Source organism: Magallana gigas, chromosome 6 (assembly GCF_963853765.1).
Source record: "Magallana gigas chromosome 6, xbMagGiga1.1, whole genome shotgun sequence".
NCBI lineage: Eukaryota > Metazoa > Mollusca > Bivalvia > Ostreida > Ostreidae > Magallana > Magallana gigas.
In genome coordinates, this window is record NC_088858.1 from 10,926,792 (window position 1) to 10,950,603 (window position 23,812).

A 23,812-nucleotide genomic window follows, 5' to 3' on the forward strand; every position below is an offset into this window, starting at 1 on the left:
AAAATTCCATGATATTTCAGTGGAATATTACCGTAGACAGAATTATTTTTAAATTTATGAATCCTTCATTCACAAAGAATGAGTAGATTAAATATGGTGGTACAGAAATTAAAATAAGGCTAACATGTACTTGAAAGTACTGTTACATGCTGTTACTGTACCTGAGGTGGCCCTGTCTCTCCTTGACTTGGTCCTCGTATTGTGTCTTGTCTTCCAGCAGCCACTTAGCGAGCCGTTCACATCTGTTAAACCTCTCTGTCCCAGCCTCTACGGTTCGCTTGAATTCGTCAAATCTGTTCCTTAGTATCTACAGATTAAAATAATCACATTTTAATAGTATATCTTACTACATGTACTCATTTAATAAAATATACTTCTATCTTTACTGAAATCTATAAATGTCAAAAAAATAAAGTGCAAACAAAACAAACATCACCATAAACAGACAACATTTTATTTAAAAGCAGAAAATTATCTCTTTGTAACATCAATTATATACGATATCTAAAGTAGTAAGGGTATCCATACCACCAGATGTTCATAGTCTGATCCGTATTCTTCTGAGGCGGCTAACTGCATCTGGTCATCGATCCACTCCTCAAAATCACTGCTCTCTCTGTTGTAAGCAAACAACCACTTGGACATCTCCAGTTCGTGGGTCCGGTCGGCAGCCAGTCGCTTCAGCTTGTTCAGATGGTCCTGAAGGTTATCCTATCAGAGAATTTAAACAATTCATTTCCTGACAAATCTGATATTAATAGTCACAACAAAACTTCTATGTTTTACAAACAAAATGGTTCTTGGAATTTACAGTGCATGGATTCAGACAATGGTTTATGTAACACACCTGTGCCTTGCGTAGTGTGGCGGGATCTTGACATCCAATCTTAAACAACCGCTGGGCCTCTTTACCCAGCCCTGTGACAATACCCTGATAGGTCTGGATATCTGTCTCCAAGACCTGCAACAAATCAACAGGATTAGTACCCAGTTACAATCTACCATAATTTGGATTGGACGAAGCAAGTACTGTCAAATATCTGGCTGGATTACTTTGCTTTAGCAAAGCAGCTTCAATATTCACACACCTGTATCAGTACCTATATACATATATTTCCCGTCATTTTATTGTACCCACCTTGTTCTTCGTCAGAAGCTTGTCAGCAGAGTTCTCGTCCTTGCCATAATCTTTGCTGGTGGCCAGCGCCATCTTGTCGTTGATCCAATTCTCCAACTCCTCCACATCATTCAAATACTGCCAAAAAAAATAATACACAGAATAAATATAAAATTTATTAACAACTAATTAATGGAACTTAGTTATGTAATCATCAAAACTTTAATTGAACATTGTAAGTAGGTCATATCAGACATAAACTAGAGGATTGGAGCTTCTCCACACCTTTTGGATCTGGACGGAGAGATCCAGGTTCTTTTTGCGGATCTTGCTTTTGTTGAGGAGGTCATCCCACGACACCTGGAGCTCCTGACATTTGTCCTTGATCTGTTTGGAGTTGTAGTGTTTCTGGTCAATAAGCTTCTCCCCGGTACTGACCACTTTCTCCACAATCGGTTGGTGACCATGAATTTCTAGGTCAAGTTTCTACAAAACATTTTTAATTGGTAACAAACAACTTCTGCATGCAATTTCACAAAAATAGGATGGATGGGGGTTTAAGGGTAATAAAAATAATATTTTAGCATTATATACTGTTAATGCCATACAATCTTTTGTGCTTTCTTAATATTCAGGGACAAGGTACCGTATAAAACAATGGCATTTCAGAAAAATTCATTTAATTTGAAAATGTTACATATAAGTTTATGTGATCTTACATGTAGTGTGACATTCTTATCTTTGACAGATTTAACCCTTTTAACAAGCTTGCAAAATAGTACACCAGAATCCCTGACACAGACCTGGTGCTTTTTCTGCAGGTTCTGGGCATCCACCAGGCTCTTTCCATAGTCTGTGGAGGCAGCGGCCGGTAACTTCTCCTTTATCCACTGCACTTCTTCGTCCACATCAAACTTAAACTGGAAGAAATGCAGCGAATCCTGTAATTTGTGCTTTCTATTTTCCACTGCAGGCTTCAACTTCCCAAATCTGAAACAAAAAGATACTGTCAATTTCAGAACTTCTCTTGAATTTTCTCAATGAAGTCTCTTCAACAGGAAATAGTTTCCACTGTCTGCAAAATCTCTCACATCCCCCTCACCTTTTATTGAAGTCCTCCACTGCTTTGAGGATGTTAGCTTTATCAAAATGGCCGGACTGTGCCAGGGCCTGTCCCTGAGACACAATGGATGCAATCTGATCAGATACGACCACAAGCTCGTTCTCCAAATTCTGGTGCTTTTTTAACAAGTCCTTGACCCCACGAAGGTCAGACCCAAGGTCAGGGTTTGCAACTGATTTCTCCATTTCATCCAACTTGGCCTGCAGAGAAAATGATTATAAAAATTAATTAAGAACATTAATCATCTTCTTCCTCTTTCCCAATCTCCAATACATATACTTGTAATGTAAACTGTTGTAGTCAAAAAAAACCTCCATACATTAGATGAGTAATCTAAGAAGAAATCACAACACAATGCCCATATGTATTTCATTGTAATAAAACTGTTTTTCCAACATTGATGATAATTAAGGCAGTTTCAGTAAAATAATTAATTTCCATAATCCAATTACCAACCTGAGCATCAGCCAACGCTTTATTGAGAGTCTCTTGGTCAGCGGCCTGCCGGAGTTTGCTCCCTTTATCTTTGGCCTTGTCACACATATCCTTCCACTGTACATTGAGGTCCTGCAGAATCTCCTGGATCTCGGGGGAGGCATAGTGACCGTCCTTCTTCATCCCATCCCCTCTCTACAGACAGACACACACCAGGGTTATTACATATTCCTCACTTGTTATTTTTACAGAATGAGAATACACATATATACTGATGAGGATGCCTTTATCATTAAGATGGAAGTATACAAATTACAGACTATATGCTGCATTAGCAGTGATTATTTGTTTAAATATAGGTTTATATTACTGGAAAACAACACAAAATGTATGAATATAAGATATGTACATGTAGAATTAGCAATTTAGGAATATGTGAATAAATGACATTGTCATGCTTGGAGTAGAAACCATTTGCTGACAGAAAGAATCAATGGGAGCTGAAACTCTTCATTTGCATGATAAGCAGCCACTCTTTTTAATCATAATTGATATCCTCTCAGGTCAAACTGATTTAGAAACAATTACTTTATGCAAGAACAGTACACTGTACTAGAATGATACATGCACTGTCTGAAGATTATTTTCATTAAATCACATGCAGAATTACTCCACATCTATATGTTCAAGGTAATCTTATTTCATTACCCTGTAGAAAATTAGATAGATTAATTGCACTTATCCTTCTGTGGGGACTGAAGATACATGTTTTAATAGAAATGAAAATATAAAGATCCATGCATGTGTATCCATATTTCTCAACTAAGCTGACAAAAAAAAAAATCTTTTTACAGTAAACATGCAGAAGAGATATTCAAGGGAGGAGTTTTGGCTATGAAGCAGAAAACTATATGGATGGAGTGGAGACATGCGGAAAACCTGGATGAAAATGTGGATGAAGATTATACATGTACATATAAGCATGGAACTGCAGCAGCTGAAAGAAGAGGGACAGTGTCATGTGAAATCATTCAGAGGCAACTTCTAAACTGAACTCAGGAGGCAAGTACTTACATCCATATATTTCTGTAAATTTTGAAATCATTAATGAAGCTGTTAAGTGTAGCAACACAACACACACAAACAATGTAACCTGTGTATGATAATTCTATTCTACATAAAATTAATAAAAAAAATCAAACAACTAATACACACAATATAGAAAGAAATACCACAAATTCATTGAAACATCTACTGTATACAGGGTAATATTTGCCCCCGTTTTATTTTCGCCACTTTCACCCTCGTTGCCAGCGGGCGAATTCCAATGTCTCCATAATCTTACTTTAAACAAAACTGTGTCTGGGCGAATTGCGAACTGTTTGCAAGTGTAGAAGGGCGAAAATTACAAGGGGCAAAAATAACCCTGTATACAGTATTTTCCATCACCAGAAAACTTATTGCACACACTTAAACCTCACAAAACAGCGCTGATCAGTCTGAATCAGAGGGCTGGTTAGTCCAGAGACTTACATTATTCAAGTCTTTCAATCTTTCATTGTTAGCCTTGATCTCTGCTTCAAAAGCTTGGTGCTTCTTCAGTTTTTCGTGAAGGTTCGCTAAATCTCTGTAGGACTCATCAGTTGCTGTCTTGTATTTCTCTTTGATCCAATCAGAGAGCTAAAATCCAAATGAAAAAAAAAATACAAATTCTGAAACATATGTGTTTTTAGGATAAAACAGCTATAGGTTTCATTTTAACCAGTTTACAGATTTCAACTTTGGGATCATACTATAAATACTGTAAGCCAACTTTTATATATAGTAGGTTAACACTATTGTGGTTCAAATTGTGACTAAATGAACTGACCTCGTCTGCATCCCTTTTGAATTCCTGGAAGCCCTGTGCAGCCAGCAAAGCATTATGTCTGTCTTCTGCTCGCTCCTTTATTTTCTGTCGCCTCTCCAGAACTTCATTTCTTCTCTTGTCGATACTGTAAAAAAAGAAATGCTAAGTTATTGAATTCAGACTGTGAACTGCAGTATGTCAATTGAGAATATTCATAAGAAAGCTTACATGCAATGATCTACTAAATTTTATTGAACTGAATATGTCTACTGAATACCGGTATGTGTAATTGAATAACTTACTGGTCTTTGTCAGGGTGTCCCTCTGCGATTCTCTTGTCAGCCATTTCATCCAAATCCTTTAATTTCTCATCTTGTACCAGTAATGTGTTTTCAAAGTCTTCATGACGTTTAAACAAAGTTTCAACATCATCAACAGTTTCCTTTGAAAAAAAAAATATATATATATATCGATAATTAAGGACTTTTTTTTATCAATGTCTTATGAACATCATAAAAAAATCTTGATTTTACATAATGTTTGCACTCACCCCAAGATCAGCATAGTCCAAGAACTTTTCATGGCCACTGGACACAGAGTCTATATTGTCAGCCTCCTTATTGAAAAACTACAACAGAAAAGGGATCCTTCTTCAAACCCGGTTATCTTAATTCAATTCTATTTACCAGTATTGAATCTTTCCTCCTTAATACTCATAAAAATGTATGGTGGCTTAATTTTCATGGATTTCATTGGCCAACCATAAATTTTCATCCAACAAAATATTTAAAATGTAAAAGTTAATCTACAAAATTTCTTCACACAGACCCATTGAAATCCACAAAAATTGGACCCTGTATGTATTTAAATTCTGATAACTGAATAACAGGTACCTGTAGTTCGTAGGCATGTTGAAGCTGTTGGTTTCGGTCAGCCCACATCCTGTCAATCAACTCTTCATCCTTGCCCAACTTCTGAAGTTTATCCTTCACGCTGGAAGCACCAGGGTCCTTGTCTAGGATGCTCTTGCCTAAGGTTCTGACATCCTCAAACCTGTCAGTGACAAAGACGTTACATTACTTAAACTCATTTCAGTTTTAAGAAAATGATAATAAAAGACTGTACAGGCCATCAAATTCATAGATACTTGTTATGAATAAACTGATACTGTACATAGAGATTTCCATTAAGACTTATGATAATCTATGTAAAAACTTTATTGGAAGATTTTCTTAAGACAATAATGAGCTGTCAACCATTAAATGATGTCCGCTTTTTTTCTGTGAGCATGTAGTCATTTTCTCTGACTTGCAGCACTAGTTGCACAAATCTAACGACCACTTACTTTGGTTTGTGAGCTTTAATGTCCTCTGCAATCTCTTGATGTTCCTGTATCATTATCTCAGCTCTTTGTAATTCTTTGGGCATCTCTGCATTCTGTAGCTTGGCTTTTGTAGCACTGATCCAGATACCCTGTGGAACACACACAAAAATGTACCAGTCACCTCAACTATTACACATCAATGGAGCATACAAACGTAGTCACTCTTTTAATATAAACTTTCAGTTCTTATTTACCAGGTCTTTGGCATCATTGTTAAATTTCTGTTCCTCCTCAGAGTCTTCTAATTTTCTCCTCTTCTCGGCAGCTTTATCCTAAAACATCAAAAAAATCTTCTTGAAATATACGGTAAATTCCTTAATAAACGTGAGGAATTTATATCCACGTAAAATCACGAGAAGCATCCCTCGCAGATTTTAGAACCTCACTATTATTTTCTGAGAGTTGAGAACTATCAGAAATATTGATATATGCTCTGCATTTGCCATTTTATATTCTGGCGATTCTATGCAAAACAGCGGGATCATGAAATTAAGTACTCGCGTAATATAAGGAATTTACAGTATATTCCATTGTAAGATGTATACCAATTCAGTGTCATATGTAATGTAAAGTATGTGGATTTTGTTCAGTTTATTTGTAGAATTACTTTTAAAAATTTCATGGTTTATTCCACCTGTTAAAGATAAAACAGCAGTCATTTAGGTTAGGTGCTATAAAGAAAATATACCACTTAAATTTCTATAAAATCAATACCACATAAATTTGATTGTATACGAATTAGTATTACAATCAGTCTCCTCCTATAACCTTGGCTTATCTATAACAATCACGTACCTGCAAAGAATTCCACAGATCTTGTAATTCTTTTTGTCTCTGGTCAACATAGTTTTTCTCATCTGGATAGGATGATCTCACTCTGTCAATCAGAATAAAGAAAAATAAATCATATATATTCTTGGTATACATAAACTCTGATCCGTATAAAACTTCACGATCTTGGAATGGGTAAAACTTACGAGTCTGCTAAGAAGTTCATTCTTTTCATTTTGTCTTCCACTGGAACTAATTCTCTCTCCAAATTCTGAATAAGACAAATCAGGTATCAAATTAAAAAGTACTAATGCTAATAACTCCAATCAACACAACTCAAAAGTCAATGAATATGATATCATATTCTCATAAAATCCAATCAAAACATTTAAAAAATCTATCGATACAATATTATACTGACTGTATGTCTCCTGAGAGCTGCCTCAATGCCTTTTAGATCTTTTCCAATATCGTCAGAGGATAACGTGTTGTCTTTTTCTTTTATCCAATCAGCAAGCTCGTCACAGGTAGACTGGAACATCTCAATGCTGAAATCATTATAACAGTAAATAAAGTAAGTTTCTTATTAATTGAAGATTAGAGGATTAAACAGCTACCATTTCACAGATCATTATGCAATAAATGTATATCTCATCACTTCTAAGATTAGTTATCTTCATTACAATAATGATTATATATAATCTTCATTCCATATAAAAATAATTAAAAAACCCTACACTTCTTGCATTAAAAGACTCTCACACACATGAACTGGTATATATTTCATTTCAATTTTCAAACATAAGATTTTTAATTAAAATTGTTGAAAGCTAGTGAACTGTATGGTTGAATCATCAAATATTCCAAGCCAGAATAAAATCAAGAGACTTAAATTGTTATAAAACATTCTAGGAATTAAATTGAAATTCAGTTACTTTTCACTTAGTTTTTTTTAAAGTATGTGATATTTAAAGGATATTCTATCAAAAAATTAATTGAAAACTACTTTATTCAAATAACATAAAATTTATTTAAAGGAATTTTTAAAAATATACATGAACTTCAGCCAGAGGAAGTACATATTTTATCTACAAAATGCAAGGAAAAATTTAATACTTTGTACTTAATCCAAAATAAAACAAGGATAAAGGTAAAAATACGCATTTTATTTATGAATGCATAAAAATAAGCAGCTGTCTGCAGGAATCTAGCTATTATTGTGCCAATTTTGATAAGTCAGTGATAAAATAAAAAACAAAAAACAACTGTATCAGAAGATTTTTAAAATCTGATTTCATACAAATCAATGTAAAAATTAATTTAATTTTTTTTAATGTTTTAACATATATACCCCCCCCCCCTAAAAATGAAAGTAAAACTTTTAGAGATATGAAATGAAAAATGAAACAGGAAGAAATGTAGGCTGTCCCAGTTCTCCATCACTCTTAGAGCTTCATGGATCAAATTCCCATCCTTCTATGTAATTTTTACTGCATGCATGTTTAAAATTTTATTTCAATTGAAACAAGAGGCCCATGGGGCCACATCGCTCACCTGAGCAACAATTGGCGTTCAAAAGATATTGTGCCATATGGTCCTCGGTAGAATAACAAAAAATAAATATTGTCAAGTATCGAATTTTACAATTATTTTTGCATACACGTAATCTTTGACATTGTACCTTCATGAAATACTATTTTTTACCAGAATAAGAAAATCCTACGCAAGATATAAAACTAAACATTTGGTAGGGGTACACTGTTAAGTTGTTAACTTCCAATTCCCTATATTTTTGTTCTGCCCCCCCCCCCCCCCCCACACACACACACTTTGTAAAGCGATCAAAATATATGAGAGCATAAAGGTACATTTGTTTCATCAACTACTTACTTGTTATTGTATTTAAAAAAAATATATACCGGTAATAGTTATTGTATTTTATTTAAAAAATCCTTCATGTATAGATGTGAAGAAGAAAATTGTACCTCAATGTGCTCAATTCCTCAAATTAAAACAAAAATTTAATTTGTTTTCCATTATAATTAAATGACTGTTATTTACCTCGCGTACAAACCAGGATAATTTTCCGCTGTGATATTTTCTTAGGAATAGCGATAATTATTTTATCCCCATAACAGAAATGTGTCAAAACTATGGAAACTGTTTTAAAGATGTCGTTTTTATTTACTCGTGTCTGAAAAACTATCAAAATTGATGTAGATTTCACATTATTTATTGTATAATGAGGGGACCCCAGAGAGTAGGTATATACAGAATATCATTCTTTTATTTTTTTGTACAAGTATTTAACATACTCTAATTCATATAGAATTTCTAATGTTCAACCAAAATTTCAGCGTCAATCGTAGAATTATAAGCAAGATACAGAGCTCACAGTTTCCCTAGGTTTGAGTCATATTTTGTTGACATGACTTTATTACATTCAGCTTAAGATTTTTAACTTGGTATTTCCTATTCAGCATTTAAAATGGAAAAAAAGAATGGCCTAAGATTTTCAATTCTTTTATTCACTCAAGACCAGTTCATTGGTATTTAAGGTTCAAAATCAGTTTATACAAATGTACACAAACACAGTCAAGGATCACATGTACAGTAGGAGTAATAATGGCGAAAAAAGGTTAAGCTTACAATACAATAAGTTGTTAAAATTGGTTTCTGGAAGAACAGACTTCGAAAATTTTTCTTAATAAATATTGACAAATTTTTTACTTTTTTAATCTTTAGTTTTTAAGATCTGTGTACAAACATAGAATTGTGAGCAAATCTCTGTATCTTAATTGCTTATATTTCGAAGCTTAACACTCAAATATGGTTAGTAAATAGAAATTGTAAACAATTAAACACAAGAAACATGCATGCACTATAACAAATAAAGAACACAATTTATTTTTTCGAAATGAATCATATATACATGTATATATACCTACATATTTCCTTCAGCGATATCAAACTCTATTTAAACTGAATAAACTCGAGAAAATGCCGAGCATCGATCTCAACAAAACCTATTGCATTAATCTACCATTACGCAAAAGATAATGCCGAATTACCGATAGAATGAATTGTATTTCAGTACTTTTTTGATACATCAGATTTTGCTTAATTTGCGCAGGTAAAGAGTTAACTGTTTGATCTACCGAAGTCTCTGTTTGAATTGATACGTAAAAATCACGAAATACGAGAGTTCCCAGGTTAAATTACAAAGCATAAATAATGAATACGAAACGAAAATCAGTACAAGCTAACACCAACGTCATGTGTGAAATCTGTCAACGCATTGAAATATTTAGCCTCAATTTACTTCACAAAATCGGCACCAATATATTTTGCATGTTTCAAAAATTTCCCTTCATACACGAACTGTTGCATAAACAAGCAAATTCATCATAGTCAGATCGACCCTTTTTCGTATAATGTCATGGCTGCTTTAAACAAAGAACCTCGTTTTAGAAGTATGGAATACGAGTCTTGGTAAAATGGGTATGCAAACCCGGGCCGTGGCAAAATAAAAGCCGGGGTAGATCGGCAATCGTCAATTCCAAATACGCATTATTTTGCGGCAATATTTACAGCGAATACAAATATAACTGGCAGATTAATAACTGCCAATCTTTTGTTTTGACCAGGCCAAGTCTTGCCTACCCATTTTACCGGATGCCGAACCGAACCGAAGCTGAAACACGCCTTTCCTTTATCATTATTTTCGTAATAACTCAGATTTGAAACTGAATTAGACCTTAATTTTTGCAATTTATATTTTCCTTCCCATAAGGATAATTTATGCGAAACTACGTTGAATTTGCCACGGTAGTTCTTGAGAAGAAGATTTTTAAAAATGCACCCCCCTTTTTCTACAGTTTCAAGGTTTTCTCCGCTTTGAATACAGATCGTACTTTTATTTCTGCAATTTATATTCGCCCTCCCATAAGGATGCTTTGTGCCAAATTTGGTTGAAATTGGATAAGCGGTTTTAGAGAAGAAGTTCAAAATGTAAAAAGTTTACAGATGGACGGACGGACGGACGGACGGACGGACAGACAGACGGACAGACGGACGACGGACAAAATGTGATCAGAATAGCTCACTTGAGCTTTCAGCTCAGGTGAGCTAAAAAAAAAGATAATATAGACCTGCAAGAGTCATTAAAATATATGTGTTTTCAAAAACAAAAGAGTCAGAATTTTTTTTTCATATAATAACAAATGTTTTACTGAAGATTATTATTAGCAATTCTTGTACACATAAATCTGGGAGGGGGGGGGGGGGGGGAGGGTGACTAGTATGAATGCAAACCTTGATGCTCCCTGCAAGCTCTTCTCCTTTTCCATTTTCAGTTTCATCAAACGATTCCATCTAATGAAGAAATAAATCACAAAACTTTCAAATCAACTAAAACATGCCAATAATCTGGATCGCAACAAAGGGGTGTTATTAAAGCTAGAATCTGGGGCATCATTTCACAAGAGAAATTACAAGAATAACATTTTTTCTCTCTAAAATCTGTAATGTTGAAGGTAATAATCTATACAATATTACAGCACAATTTCATAATTAATCATAAATCAATTTTGTTTCCTAATGCAATAAAATAAATAAGCTTTATTCATTTTTTTTTTGCCATTACACAATAAAATTAATATTTTGTAGATCGCCATGGAAACAAGTGTATGCTTTGATTGACCCCTGACCTGTCGTTGATTTCTTTCTGGCGGACTTGAACCTGCTTGCTTTGGCCACTGCCAGATTTAACGATCTCTTCTGCAAGGAGGTTTATTTCATCAAGACGTCCTTTGTTCCCGGCTAGGTTTGTCAGCAAGTTCTTTAATTTTAAAAGTAAAACTAGCTGTTAACATACAACCAGGGAACCAAGGTATATGTCTAAAAAATCAGAATAAATCTTTGAAAAAAGGCAACTTTTTCATGTCTTAAGGTGGAATAACATATCACAAAATGGATGGCCTATGATCGAAACTATATGTTGTTTCATTAAAAGGATTTTATCGATGGCAACATGTGATTCACTCCATAGCTGGGTGGACAGAGTGTTGGGCTTAAGATCCGTACATCCCAAGTACGAATCTAGCATGGGCTTTTCATTAAGTGCCAGGGAACAGTAATTTTCCTTCGCTAAAAGTGTAATACATTATATCTGTCTAGTTTACAACATATAATTTAGTCATAGGGAAGGAAAATCACTTCGTTGTAAGCCTCAATTCATTATATTAAACATGTTCGCTATAACCATGTTTTACTGTACTTACTGAATTGAATTTTTTATATATTTTATTACCTAAACTGCATATTTTTCGCTTATTTGACATATGTACAGTTTATTAATCATTATATATTACAAAATGAAATAACTAATTTGAGTGACTTTTTCCAGGTTTGTGTTATTCCACCTTAATTCAAAGTATATCAGGAGTATTCAAAATGGATGCACTACCTCAAACTTCTTTTTGACTGCCTCCATGTTATCAGACAAACTTTCCTTACTTGTAAGTAGTATTTCCTGTCCAAAAAATACAGTTAGTTAAGATTTTATTTTAAATAATTGATAAAAAAGTATATAAAAAAACCCAACAACTTGATGGTCTTCTCTTCTAATAATTCAAGTGTACAGAGATTACATGATGTCAAAACATAATTTTAGGATTTTTTTTAATCATGTTCCTTGTACAGAGGAATATATCACTTGAACATGAGTATAAAGTTTGAATAAAAATAACATATTTGATAAAGAAAATGACAGGTGTATAAATTTTACAAGGAAATTACAATTGTACAGCCTCTAAAGTTGTGATCATGACTTAGATTGTAATAACAGTACTTTATTGTATGCTTTGATGATGTAGTTTATTCAAAAGTTTTTGGCTCGTTATTCTTTCCCTACAACCATTTAACTTCTTGTATGAGGAATTTAAGCCTTCCAGAGGAAGATTTTGACTCCAGATCATAAATCACAAAATTTTTAGAAATATTTTCAGAAATCTTATCAAAACCGGTCCATCATATGCGAAGCAGGATGGAACATCCTCCAACAGACAAAAACGAGTCACAAAAATCTAAATATATCCTGAAGAAGACCAAAATAGTTGCCTCTACTACATGTAGTATTTATGTTTCCTTGATTGTTTTAAAGTGATAAAGTGATGCAATGTCACCAGATGCGCATTAAACTTTATCATATCTCAGATATGATACCAGTACATGTAATATGCGATTACAAAAGCACTTTGGTTAGGGGTTTCACTAAATAACTTAAAGTACGACAATTTCCTTGAAGTAAGATAGGTATAACATTGCAGTAAGAAGCAAGCTTTCGGGGAGAGAAATAAATAAACTAGACATGTTGATATACAGATAGCAGGATAGTCACTTTCTTTTGAATTTCTTGTATGCTATACAGGAACGGTAATCACCTTTTCTTTCATCCATGTTTCAAATTCATCACATTCTCTGAAGAATTTAAACAACCTCATAGCATCCTCCAGTGCTATACGTCTCGCCTGAAATGCAATAAAAAAAACTACCGGGTATTTAAAATAGACAGCTTGATATTATCAAAATATACTAATGATTAAATCGGTAAAATTTCATTTAAATGTCTTTTTCAGAAATAAGTAAATCCAAAATATTTCCTGTGTTATTGAATTTTTGTTTAATTAGCATAATGACTTTACCTGAGCTAATTTGACTAGTTTGTTGTATGTTAGATTTATCTGTTTCTGTCGTTTGTCCACGTTCTCCTTGTCAAAATGCAAGTTTGCCTTTGATCTCACTGAAGAAGACAGAATCAAAGAGGAAACTGATTAACTTCCAAAACAAAATCAACTAATCAGAATTCATATAATCAGTGCAGCAAAGAATGTATATATTCCGCAATGGAAACTTGATCAAAAGATACCAAACCGGTAATTAACATAGTTTGGGTTGCAAATGTAAACAGCGTTTGGGTTTCATCTTTTATAATATTTTGTTTACCGGATAAATGAACATGCTCGTATTTCTTGTGGTTTTTTTGGTTAATTTTTTTTTATTTAGATAATTAATATGCCTGTATATCATGTTTTTTTCAGTTTTTCTCTTTTAAAGATGATAATATGCCTGAATTTCTAGTTTTTCTTAAAATTTTCTTTTATGAATGATGATAAACAGATTGGTATAATCTATCTTTTTTTCATAATATTTTCTTTTTTATTTTTTTTGAGACAATGTGAATCACCTGAGGGGGCTCTCCTTAGCTTGCTGGCTTTCTCCTTCTTTTTCTGGACCACTTCTTTCTTCATGACTGTCTTCTTGACGATGACCTTTTCTGGTACTTTGGTTGGGCGGCGGACGACCTTCTGTGTAACCTTCGGCTCCACTTCTTTAACGTAATTGGCTGGCACAAACCCCTCGTTCCCATCCGGTTTTCTGATTTGCCACCAATCTGCATTTGTTCTCTGTACCAAAAGCATAACCTGCAAAATACAAAAAAAAAAAAACAGTGTTAAGGATATTCAGCATTCATTCATATAAATTTCTTTGAAACTACTCTATATCAAAATTAATCAAATTATTAAAAGTGATGAATTGATGGGACTATGGATTATATTTAGGAAATATTTCAGAAATTCCATGACCATGGCTTTTTTAAAAATAGCCCTTTTGATTATTGAAGTTGTTCCTATAGAACAAAAGAAGGTCATTCTTCCTGACATATCAGGCAGTACACAGCAAAATTCAAGTTTAAAACTCATTTGTCAAAAAATTTTCACATAGATAAAATGTGAGAACAAAATTAAAGGCCTATATATAGTATTGGATGTCCCTAAAAACACTGCTTTAATAATCATCAGTTGATTGTATTGACACACACATAAAAATGTGTTTGGAAAACAAACCAAAGGCAATCAAGATGTAAAATAATTCAGGCAATTTAAGATTATAGACATGCAAATGTCATTCCCCCTTCATTATACAATCAATATGATGCAGAAATCATTAATGAATTACAATAGTTACACAGTTTCATAAAATCTTACTGAATTGGATAACAACAGCAGGAACCAACTTCCTCTGCAAATTAAAACCAAGCATTCCACAAAATCAATTGTGATGTTTTTTCAGGAATTGTTACATACTAGTTTCTCTCAGAGAGAGAGAGAGAGAGAGAGAGAGAGAGAGAGAGAGAGAGAGAGAGAGAGAGAGAGAGAGAGAGAGAGAGAGAGAGAGAGGGGGGGAGACAGAAAGAGAGAGTGGAAGAGAGAGAGATTGGAAAAGAGACAGAGAGATTGGAAAAGAAACTAGAAGACACCAAAAACTAGGCCTTAGTCATACCTTCTAATTGTTATGGAGAGATTTAAACAATGGTATAACAATTACGACTCCTATTACTCAAAGACAAATTTTACAATCGATAGCAACAATCACACTAGACTCCTTGAAACACATCATTACTATCCATCTTAAATTGTTTCAACATCAAAGACTCCCGCTTGAATTTACCTGAACTTTATATGTATGCTGTATCACATTTATATTAAGGGTAACATGTAAGTAAGATTTTTCATGTTCACGTAAGTTAAACTGTATCATTATATATATCAAGAAAAAGCAAAAAATATTTTTTTTTACTTTTAAACCTTTTTTTTTTTTTTTATTAAAATTACACATCAAAAACAAAATTGATAACCTTAGAGTACTGAGATTTAAAATCAATTTTTAAAAATTGAAAAATGTACTGGTACAACAATTTTTCATTTCATTTAGTAGTCTGTATTCAGGTATTTATAAATACACACATGAGAATACAGTGTAAAGTGTTAAAACAATATAGAAATTTATTTCTATTTTGATTCTTGGATCAGTAAATAAGGCAATAAAAATAACTCGAAGCTAGATCTATTTGAAGTATGCTTCTGTCAATAAGGAAGTCGGAAAACAAGCCAACATAAAAGTGATTGACAGGTCAGATTAATGAATATTCATTGAGTACAAGCCCACTTTATATCTAGGCAGTTAGAGGGCCTGAACATTATTAATACCTGACAGTCTATGAGTAGGGACTGAGTAGGTCTCAGAGTGATATTGACCTCAGTGAGACAACAGTACACAGTCCCCAGTGAGCAGGAATGAAATGAAGACTGAGAATAAAAACAATGATCCCTAACTCTACATACTCTGTGAACAGCAGCTATGTTACGGACACTATCTTTGTTGGAAGGAGTGGGGTAGAGAACGCCTTTCTGGCCTTTTCTTTAGCAGTAGTGATGGTTTTTTCCGTCTGTGGAAACCTTGCTGTAATCGTGGCTATATTCACCAGCCGTATTCTCAGAGAGGAACTGTCCAACAGGCTGACGATCAACTTGGCCATCACTGACCTGTCCAATGGACTAGTGGTCATATTCAGCAGCCTTTTCTCTGTCATCGCCGATTCCTGGAGATTTGGACCTGTGTACTGTGACTTAATCTGTGCCATCAACTATTGCCTTATAATTACTTCTATGTTAACTCTGTGCTTTATAAGCTGCGACAGATTCCAAGCCATTACTTATCCCCTCCAATACATCAACCGAATGAAGCCGATTCACATATACCTAATGATTTCCTACGCATGGTTCCAAGGAATCGTTTTTTCGGCGGTTCCCTCGGCTCTGGGATGGGTGGAGTATGACTACTGGGAGGCTATTTGTGCCATACAGTGGCAGAAGGAGCAGAAGCAGGCTGTGTACTATGTGGTGGTGGCCTTTATTCTGTGTTTTCTTCTCCCTGGACTTATTCTGATATTCAACTATTATCTAATCATTAAACAAGTTAGAACTAAAGTGTCATGCCCGGGATCACCAATCAGTGCAAAGTCGTACAGTACGAGTTCCAAAGCCATACGCAGTCTCCTTATCGTGGTCATTGCGTATTTTGTGTGTATGACTCCATTTAGTGTGACCAAACTAATGAAAGTAACCATTGCCCAAGAGACAGTGCTGAACAGCCATTTCAATTCTATTGCAAGCATTGTTGCTTTCATTTCTAGTGCTGTCAATCCATTAATTTATGGAATATTTCGCAAAGACTTCAGAAGAGCATATAAGAGGATATTTGTTTCAATATGGGGGAAAAAAGAAAGAGTTCACAACATACAAACATCTTTGCAAGACTATTCCTCATAATTCATATGTAAGTTTCAATGCACTGTTATAATTGTTGTTCAACACTAATAAAACTTTAAAATTATGACTTCAAAAGAGTTCTTCGTTTTTATAATTCATTAAAATTCTAGGTTATGAAACAAAAGAATAAGATAGATGAGGGTAAAATCTAATCAAGTTTGTATATGTTTTATAATGTACAACAACTTGATGTAAATCCACCCAAACAAAAAAGAGAACAATTAAATTACGATGAAGAGCTTCTATTTACACTTACATTGTACATGATTGTTGTATTTTTGTGTAACCCCTAAAAAATTACTGTGAATTCCTAATTAAAAGTGAGGAATTTATTTCTCCTTGAAATCACAAGAAGCATTCCACATGGATTTTATTTTTCTGACAGTTGTGAACTTTTTGATACCAAAAAAAAAGATTGGTGCTTGATTTGGTTCTCATGATTTGATACAAAACAGTGGAAAAGTGGAATTAAGTATTTTCCAATGGGTAAAATACAGAATCTTAAAATCTTAATATATAGTTGAGACATACTCAGTGGATGCAAACATACCCATTTTAAAAAACTGCTTATTGTATAAGAATTAAATATTTTGATTTCCACTCTGATGATACACTTTTAACCAAAATAAAAAAAAATAAAATAGGACTGTCACATAGTAATTGAATGTGCAATACGGGTACTTTCTTTTGTAGTAAAAAAAAAACGCTGATCAAAATAAAAAAATTTTTTTATACCCAAATATGCTTTATCATTATTTACGTTTTCTTCAAATGATATTGCCAGGTATCCATATATACAGTATAATTATAGTTTGCATCTTATGATTTAAACAGTGTGGGTTCAAATCCTCTTAGCTTAAACAGATTACTTTTTAGATCAATAAAAGCACTGGGTTGACATGCATTTCACTTCAAACAGTGGCTATGAGGACCGTAAAAAAATATAACATAACCTGTGGTTAAATGCACAGCCAGTAAACTTTTTCTAAAATGATCCTTTCTGTTAAAACCTTTATATCAACAATTTAATTACAACAAGATATACAATTATTGATGTTTTTTGAGATCAATGCAATGATTAATTGATAAATCAGTGTCAGGTAGTTACATGTAATCAGTGTGGGGCTGTTACAAGTAATCAGGACCAGGTATTTACATTTAATCATATAAGGTAATTAAAGATAATTATTATCTGGGGTACTTACATGTAACCAGTGTGAGGTAGTTACAAATATCAGTTGCAGATAGTTACATGAAACTAGGGGTAGTTACAGGTAATTAGTGTCAGGTAATTACATGTAATCAGTGCCAGGTACTTAAAAGTAATCCAATGACCATGAATGGTAGTAACAGAAAATCAGTTTCATAGATACATGTAATCAATATGAGGTAGTAATAGAAAGTAATTGTCATGTAGTTACAAGTTATCCATCCAAGATAGTTACAAAAAATCAGTGTAAGGTAGTTACGTCATCAAAATGAGGTTGTTACATTAATCTCTACACCTATTGCATGTAATTTGTGTCAGGTATTCATAGGTATCAGTGCCAGGTAAATACTTTTTACTACTGCCAGGTAATTACATGAAATCAATGCCAAGTATCTAGTGCAATCAGTTACTAATGATTACATGTAAACAGTGTTGAGTAGTTACATGTAACCAGGGCCAGGTAATTACACTAACTTGTTATTGCTGCTGGATACTTGAATATTGTCAGTATCACGTGTAATGTATCCAAAGCTAAATGGTTACAGGTAATTACTGAGAGGTATTTGCATGTAATCTTCATTGCATTGACCTGTATTTGACCCTCAAGCATTCAATTTCTATCTTAACATAGATGACTGAATTGACAGCACATTTATTAAGTTGGGCACCCTTTTACCGGTACATTTATTTAGGTTCAAGATAATTCTATATCATCTTCAGAATGGCTGTCATAATAACGGTTTGAAGATGATAATTTTGAAAATGGAATTTTTTATTTTTCCTTAAATTTGCTGTTATATGAAACTAGCTGGATGTGTAATCATTATTTTGAATTCCGTGAAAATAACCTTCATTTCATTAATTTGTAGATACTATGAAAATATGTGTCATGTAGATATCCTCAAGTCAAGATGTTTAATGATAAGGTGATATGCGAGTAAAAAAAAAACATGTAAGTATAATTAAGCACTAATTATTTGTTACGGCGAGTCGGTTTGTCTCAGAGTTCTAATTTGATTGGAATCTTTAGACAACGGGTATGGGAAATTACTGACATTAAGAAAGACTGAAAAACTGCATGATCAAGTTTTATGGAAATAACGCATCCACTTCACAATACTGAGTATTCATTTATGTACTGTAAAGCCAAAATCAAGTCACGTTTCAACAACAAAAGTCCCTGATTAATTTTATCTAAGCATTGAAAAAAATTACAACCATCTTTTCGTCCACATGTTTATCCTTTAAAACATTAAAAGTATTTAAGGTGTGCATAAAATCAACTCTTAAATACATCACCGAGATAATTTAAGGCATATTGCATACATCCATTTCTTTCTTTCTTATAATTTTATTTTTTTCACTGATTTAATTTTGTTCCATAAAAGTTTTACTTCATCAATAGAAAAATTTGGCAGATACAATATTACAGACATTATAATTAATTCCTATCATGACACCGTTATAATTTAGGATTCTGAATGCAAGCAGAATATAATAAACTTCAGGAAATCGTGAAAGAGCTTAGAGCACTAGAAACAATCAAATATGTCATGAGTCTCAAATATCAGAGACAATGTTTGGTGAGGGACTCTTCTGATCCCCAGGCTGAACTCCTTGGACAGCTTAATAATCAACTCATGATGAAGTGCACACAATCTTGTCAGAGCGGACTTATTCTACACTAAATCCTCTCCACTGTTATGGTACACTTCAATCACCATTATTCGAGTACGCAACTTTTATTAATTATATCCCTAGGTTACAATTTCTGAATTTTTGAAGGATATTTGTAGAACAAGGACAAATTAACCTCAGGATTCTAGATTGTTATTCTTGAGGGACACAGCTTGCTAGTGTACAAGTAACATAGTTTTTCAGAACTCCCAATGAAACAGTCGGAGTTTGCTTTGGCCTAAGTGATCGGCTAATTAGAGGAAAACCATTAACACTAAACTCGGGGGGTCTGATATTATACACAGGTTCAGCAGCAGACTCAGATGAATCATACTAATTCTAATAATATTCCAGGGTAAATCCTTTTTCATTTAGTTTAGTATTAGTAAATTATTTATAGTTTTTAGTAAAATTGGTATTAATCAATCTGTTTGTCAACACGTCACTGTGGACTTTTAAAATCTGTCATCTAGTATGCCATATTTGATTGGGAATGAACAAGACACAATAACGTGAAAACATCGTCCTACGTACATTGCTTTGTGACGTATAGATCATTACCTGAATACTGTCACATATCTACAGCCTCAGAGACATATAAATCTCAGTCGCATTTATAAGAGATAGATAGATGGGATTTTTTTTTTTATAAACAATGTACACAATTATATCATTGAAGATGTACTCTATTATAAATGGGGGAAAGAGGAGGAGGAAGGGAGGGGTCAATGCTTTTATTTGCAGTACCATAACTTATCAGTACATTTGTACCACCCTATCAAAGGACAGTAAGTTACAGGCAATATGGACCTAATTCTTCAAAAGACAAAGCTAACTAGTGTACAGATCCCTATCAATAACAATAATGGGAACTCTGAGTCCAACTGCCAATTACACACATTTACAATGTCCATCTATTCTATAACACAAATACATTTCAACACTTTGGCTATATAACAATGGAAACATTCACACATTTGCTCATTATCACCCATCTCCAAATGGAAGTAAGCATTTTGTCATAATTACAACAGGCAATTCATGAAACCATGCTACTTTTTTGAAAAAAATTCAATGCTATCCTATGTTAGAATGTACCGTACTTAATGTGCAGATCATTGCCACCAAGCTACCATACATTATATTGATCTAACAAACTCAATGCATTAGACTCAATGTTCAAAACATAGCAGCTTGAGTAAGACACTCTTTCTATTGTTGCTTATACCATATCATAACTTATCAAAGTGCATTCCTTTTATTGATGCACTTTTGACCACAGGTATCAGTAATATTGATCTTTATATAGCTGAAGAAAATATCGGGAAGCTTAGATTTGAAAAACAAACATCATAAAATAATATTTAATACACAATGACAAATAATACTAAATTGACTAACAGGACTAGCGTCTTATTACTGCAGATGTGGAATACAACAAACTGTTTTTTTATTTTACACTATTAGAGATCGGATGTTTTTCTACAAATATTATGCCAGATTATACATAGTGTGTCAGAACATTGATTTCAATTATAATGAAAAGGAAATAAGTTTTTTTAAAACTAAAAACTATATTGTTGGACAACCTTTTTCCGCTAAAACAAACTTCCTTATCAATTATCCCCAAAACCTCAAAATATATATGATTTTAGTGTTTGGGCATAAAGATTACCGGTATGTTAAGTGTTATTTCCAGAAGAAAAATATTCGAAACTCTAAAACTGTAACTTAATAATAAAAATCAATTCTCCATGAAATTAAAAGCACAGTGAAATTTCTGCAAATTGTGAAACTTGTCTCAAGACACAAAACTTTAAAATCCCATTTTATTAGTATAAATATAGAAAAAAATTGAACAAATATTTTACTAAGAATTATTGCAGAAAAGCTCCTTGCATAACATGGTTACTAGTTTACCAGTCCACGGAACCCCTATACATGTTATGATAGAAGGGAAGTTCTTCCAGATAAAGGACTAAATGTTTTTACCAGGACATTGAATTCAGGCAGTTTCAATCTATAAAATATGAATATGCTTATATCCCAGTTTTTAATTTTAAAAATAACACTACTAGATCTTTTTTTTAAAAAGAGACCTATATTCTATGTTTACTTTTACATATCTTTTCTCAGAAAAAACCCCCAATGAATTCCTATTACCAGTGATTACCAGTGATTGTAATCTCCCTACGGCTCTGGAAGGTCATGTGATGTCAACAAATTTAAATTCATAAAAATAAAGAAAGCTTTATTCTGCATTCATGACTTTAAAAAAAAATCTTCTTGAGATTATGATTTTTTTCTCTTCAGATTTTCCTTCTTCTTATGATGAAACTTTGCATCCTTTAACCGAGTGTTGCCCTATTATCCCGACAAGAGTAAGGATTCATCAATGAAATGTCACTTTTTCAAATACAAATTAGAACTGACCTGCTACTTACAGTTTCATCATAATAAGACCCATCAGAGAAGAAAGAGATGGTTAATAACCGGAATTTCAATGGAATTTCAAGGATAAATGAGGAATACATTTATCATAAAATATTGTCCTAATGATTTGTCTTTTAATTGCAAATACAATGTATTACAATTCATCCAGCCCTATTCTGGAAACTATTGTCGCAATATTGAAGATAATTAACGTCTTTTATGTTCATATTCAAGACAGAATCTCATCTAAGTTTGTGATCAAACAGACAATAGGACAAAACATATTGTGGCACTTATAAAGTAGACACCTTATTGTTACCTTATTTCTAATTAGAAATAAATAACCTTAAGTTGGTTTTTTTTTCGGGGGGGGGGGGGTTGCAAAAATGTCAATGAATGTCTTTTGAGAATATATAAAAGTCATGTTTTTTTTTTAAAATCTGTTGTCGTATTTTTAAAGCAAAAATTCCAATGTCATGATTCAAAACACCAATTAGCATGGTTACTCTGCATCTGAATCATGCAACACAGAACTTTGATGAGCCAATACTAACATACATTTCTAAAAACCCTGTATGGAGGAAAAACCATCTCCATAGGCTGTACTAATTAATACATGCATGCTAATACTTTTTCCTAGTTCTATTTGGGCATTTATTTAAATACCCAATCATGTTTTTTCTTCAGTTCCAGAATATTCCATATTTGTTGATATTGCATTTGTTATGATCACAGAAGTGTTCCACCACAGGGCTATAATATATACTTGTCTCAATACATTTATAATTCTCAAAATGAGCAAATATTGCATTATAAATGAATAAACAAATACCGGTATATGGATCTTGTTAGAACTTGTAAACTTAACCAAACAAGAGACCCAGGGGCCACATTGCTCACCTAAGCAACAATAGCCATAAGTGATTAAAAAAATCTTTAGACAGTCTTTAGAGTATCAAATACAAATATCTAGACAACTTAGTAGAGAATATCCTGTATATAATAAAATCTGACTCCCTTTCCATTGTGGTCCCACCCTACCCCTGGGGATCATGATATTAACAAACTTGAATCTACAATACCTGAGAATCATTCTATAGAAGTTTCAGCTTTTCTGGGCAAAAGGTTTTTTTGAGATGAAGATTTTTGAAAAACATGACCAACAATTTTTCAATAATTCTAAATTTTCTAACAATTCTAAATTATCTTCTCTTTAAAGAGGGCATGACCCTCCATTTGAACAAACTTGAATCCTTTTCACCAAAAAATTCTTTTGTGCCAAGTTTGATTGAAATTAGCCCAGAAAATTTTGGAGAAGAAACGAAATGTGAAAAGTATATCACAACAATAATGATGCTAAACAACAGACAAATTTTAATCAGAATAGCTCACTTAAGCCTTTGGCTCAGGTGAGCTAAAAATACATTATAGTTCAGTTTTATGCTATTTCCCTTTTAATAAAAAAAAATCTTATTTAAAGGCACTTTCAGCACCTGCTTATGATAAGATCACTTATTAATTAAAGTGCAGTAACAAACTCCCATTTAATGCCTGGAGTATTTGTCTGGACTGTGACATGTCCTCTACAACTTGTGCAGTGTACTTTAATTAACCAATTGAAAATTAAGGTGCATATTCTCT

General features: G+C 33.2%; 2 protein-coding genes across 5 annotated transcripts in view; one reads left to right on the forward strand and one right to left on the reverse strand.

The window, feature by feature from the left end:
* Positions 1 to 23,812, reverse strand: part of LOC105323682 (spectrin beta chain) — a 69,323-nt gene that overhangs the window by 21,763 nt on the left and 23,748 nt on the right. For all 4 annotated transcript variants that reach the window (XM_066086752.1, XM_066086748.1, XM_066086750.1 and 1 more), the window contains exons 21-44: positions 13,926 to 14,163; positions 13,384 to 13,481; positions 13,123 to 13,209; positions 12,147 to 12,212; positions 11,389 to 11,519; positions 10,994 to 11,053; positions 7,101 to 7,227; positions 6,886 to 6,950; positions 6,704 to 6,785; positions 6,103 to 6,180; positions 5,870 to 5,997; positions 5,418 to 5,577; positions 5,075 to 5,152; positions 4,827 to 4,966; positions 4,546 to 4,669; positions 4,209 to 4,355; positions 2,697 to 2,870; positions 2,220 to 2,440; positions 1,921 to 2,107; positions 1,403 to 1,603; positions 1,139 to 1,255; positions 848 to 961; positions 529 to 711; positions 162 to 307 (exon numbers count right to left, since the gene is read on the reverse strand). In XM_066086752.1, coding sequence (XP_065942824.1) covers positions 162 to 307; positions 529 to 711; positions 848 to 961; positions 1,139 to 1,255; positions 1,403 to 1,603; positions 1,921 to 2,107; positions 2,220 to 2,440; positions 2,697 to 2,870; positions 4,209 to 4,355; positions 4,546 to 4,669; positions 4,827 to 4,966; positions 5,075 to 5,152; positions 5,418 to 5,577; positions 5,870 to 5,997; positions 6,103 to 6,180; positions 6,704 to 6,785; positions 6,886 to 6,950; positions 7,101 to 7,227; positions 10,994 to 11,053; positions 11,389 to 11,519; positions 12,147 to 12,212; positions 13,123 to 13,209; positions 13,384 to 13,481; positions 13,926 to 14,163 — 3,152 coding nt within the window. The remainder of the gene's footprint in view (positions 1 to 161; positions 308 to 528; positions 712 to 847; positions 962 to 1,138; positions 1,256 to 1,402; positions 1,604 to 1,920; positions 2,108 to 2,219; positions 2,441 to 2,696; positions 2,871 to 4,208; positions 4,356 to 4,545; positions 4,670 to 4,826; positions 4,967 to 5,074; positions 5,153 to 5,417; positions 5,578 to 5,869; positions 5,998 to 6,102; positions 6,181 to 6,703; positions 6,786 to 6,885; positions 6,951 to 7,100; positions 7,228 to 10,993; positions 11,054 to 11,388; positions 11,520 to 12,146; positions 12,213 to 13,122; positions 13,210 to 13,383; positions 13,482 to 13,925; positions 14,164 to 23,812) is intronic.
* LOC105323681 (histamine H2 receptor) lies at positions 15,712 to 16,915 on the forward strand. The gene has a single exon (XM_011422749.4). The coding sequence runs from the start codon at positions 15,844 to 15,846 to the stop codon at positions 16,849 to 16,851; it is 1,008 nt and encodes a 335-aa protein (XP_011421051.3). The 5' UTR covers positions 15,712 to 15,843; the 3' UTR covers positions 16,852 to 16,915.

Excerpts from the sequence above, each read along its gene's own strand:
- LOC105323681 (XM_011422749.4), top strand. The coding sequence starts at position 15,844 with ATGATCCCTAACTCTACATACTCTGTGAACAGCAGCTATGTTACGGAC.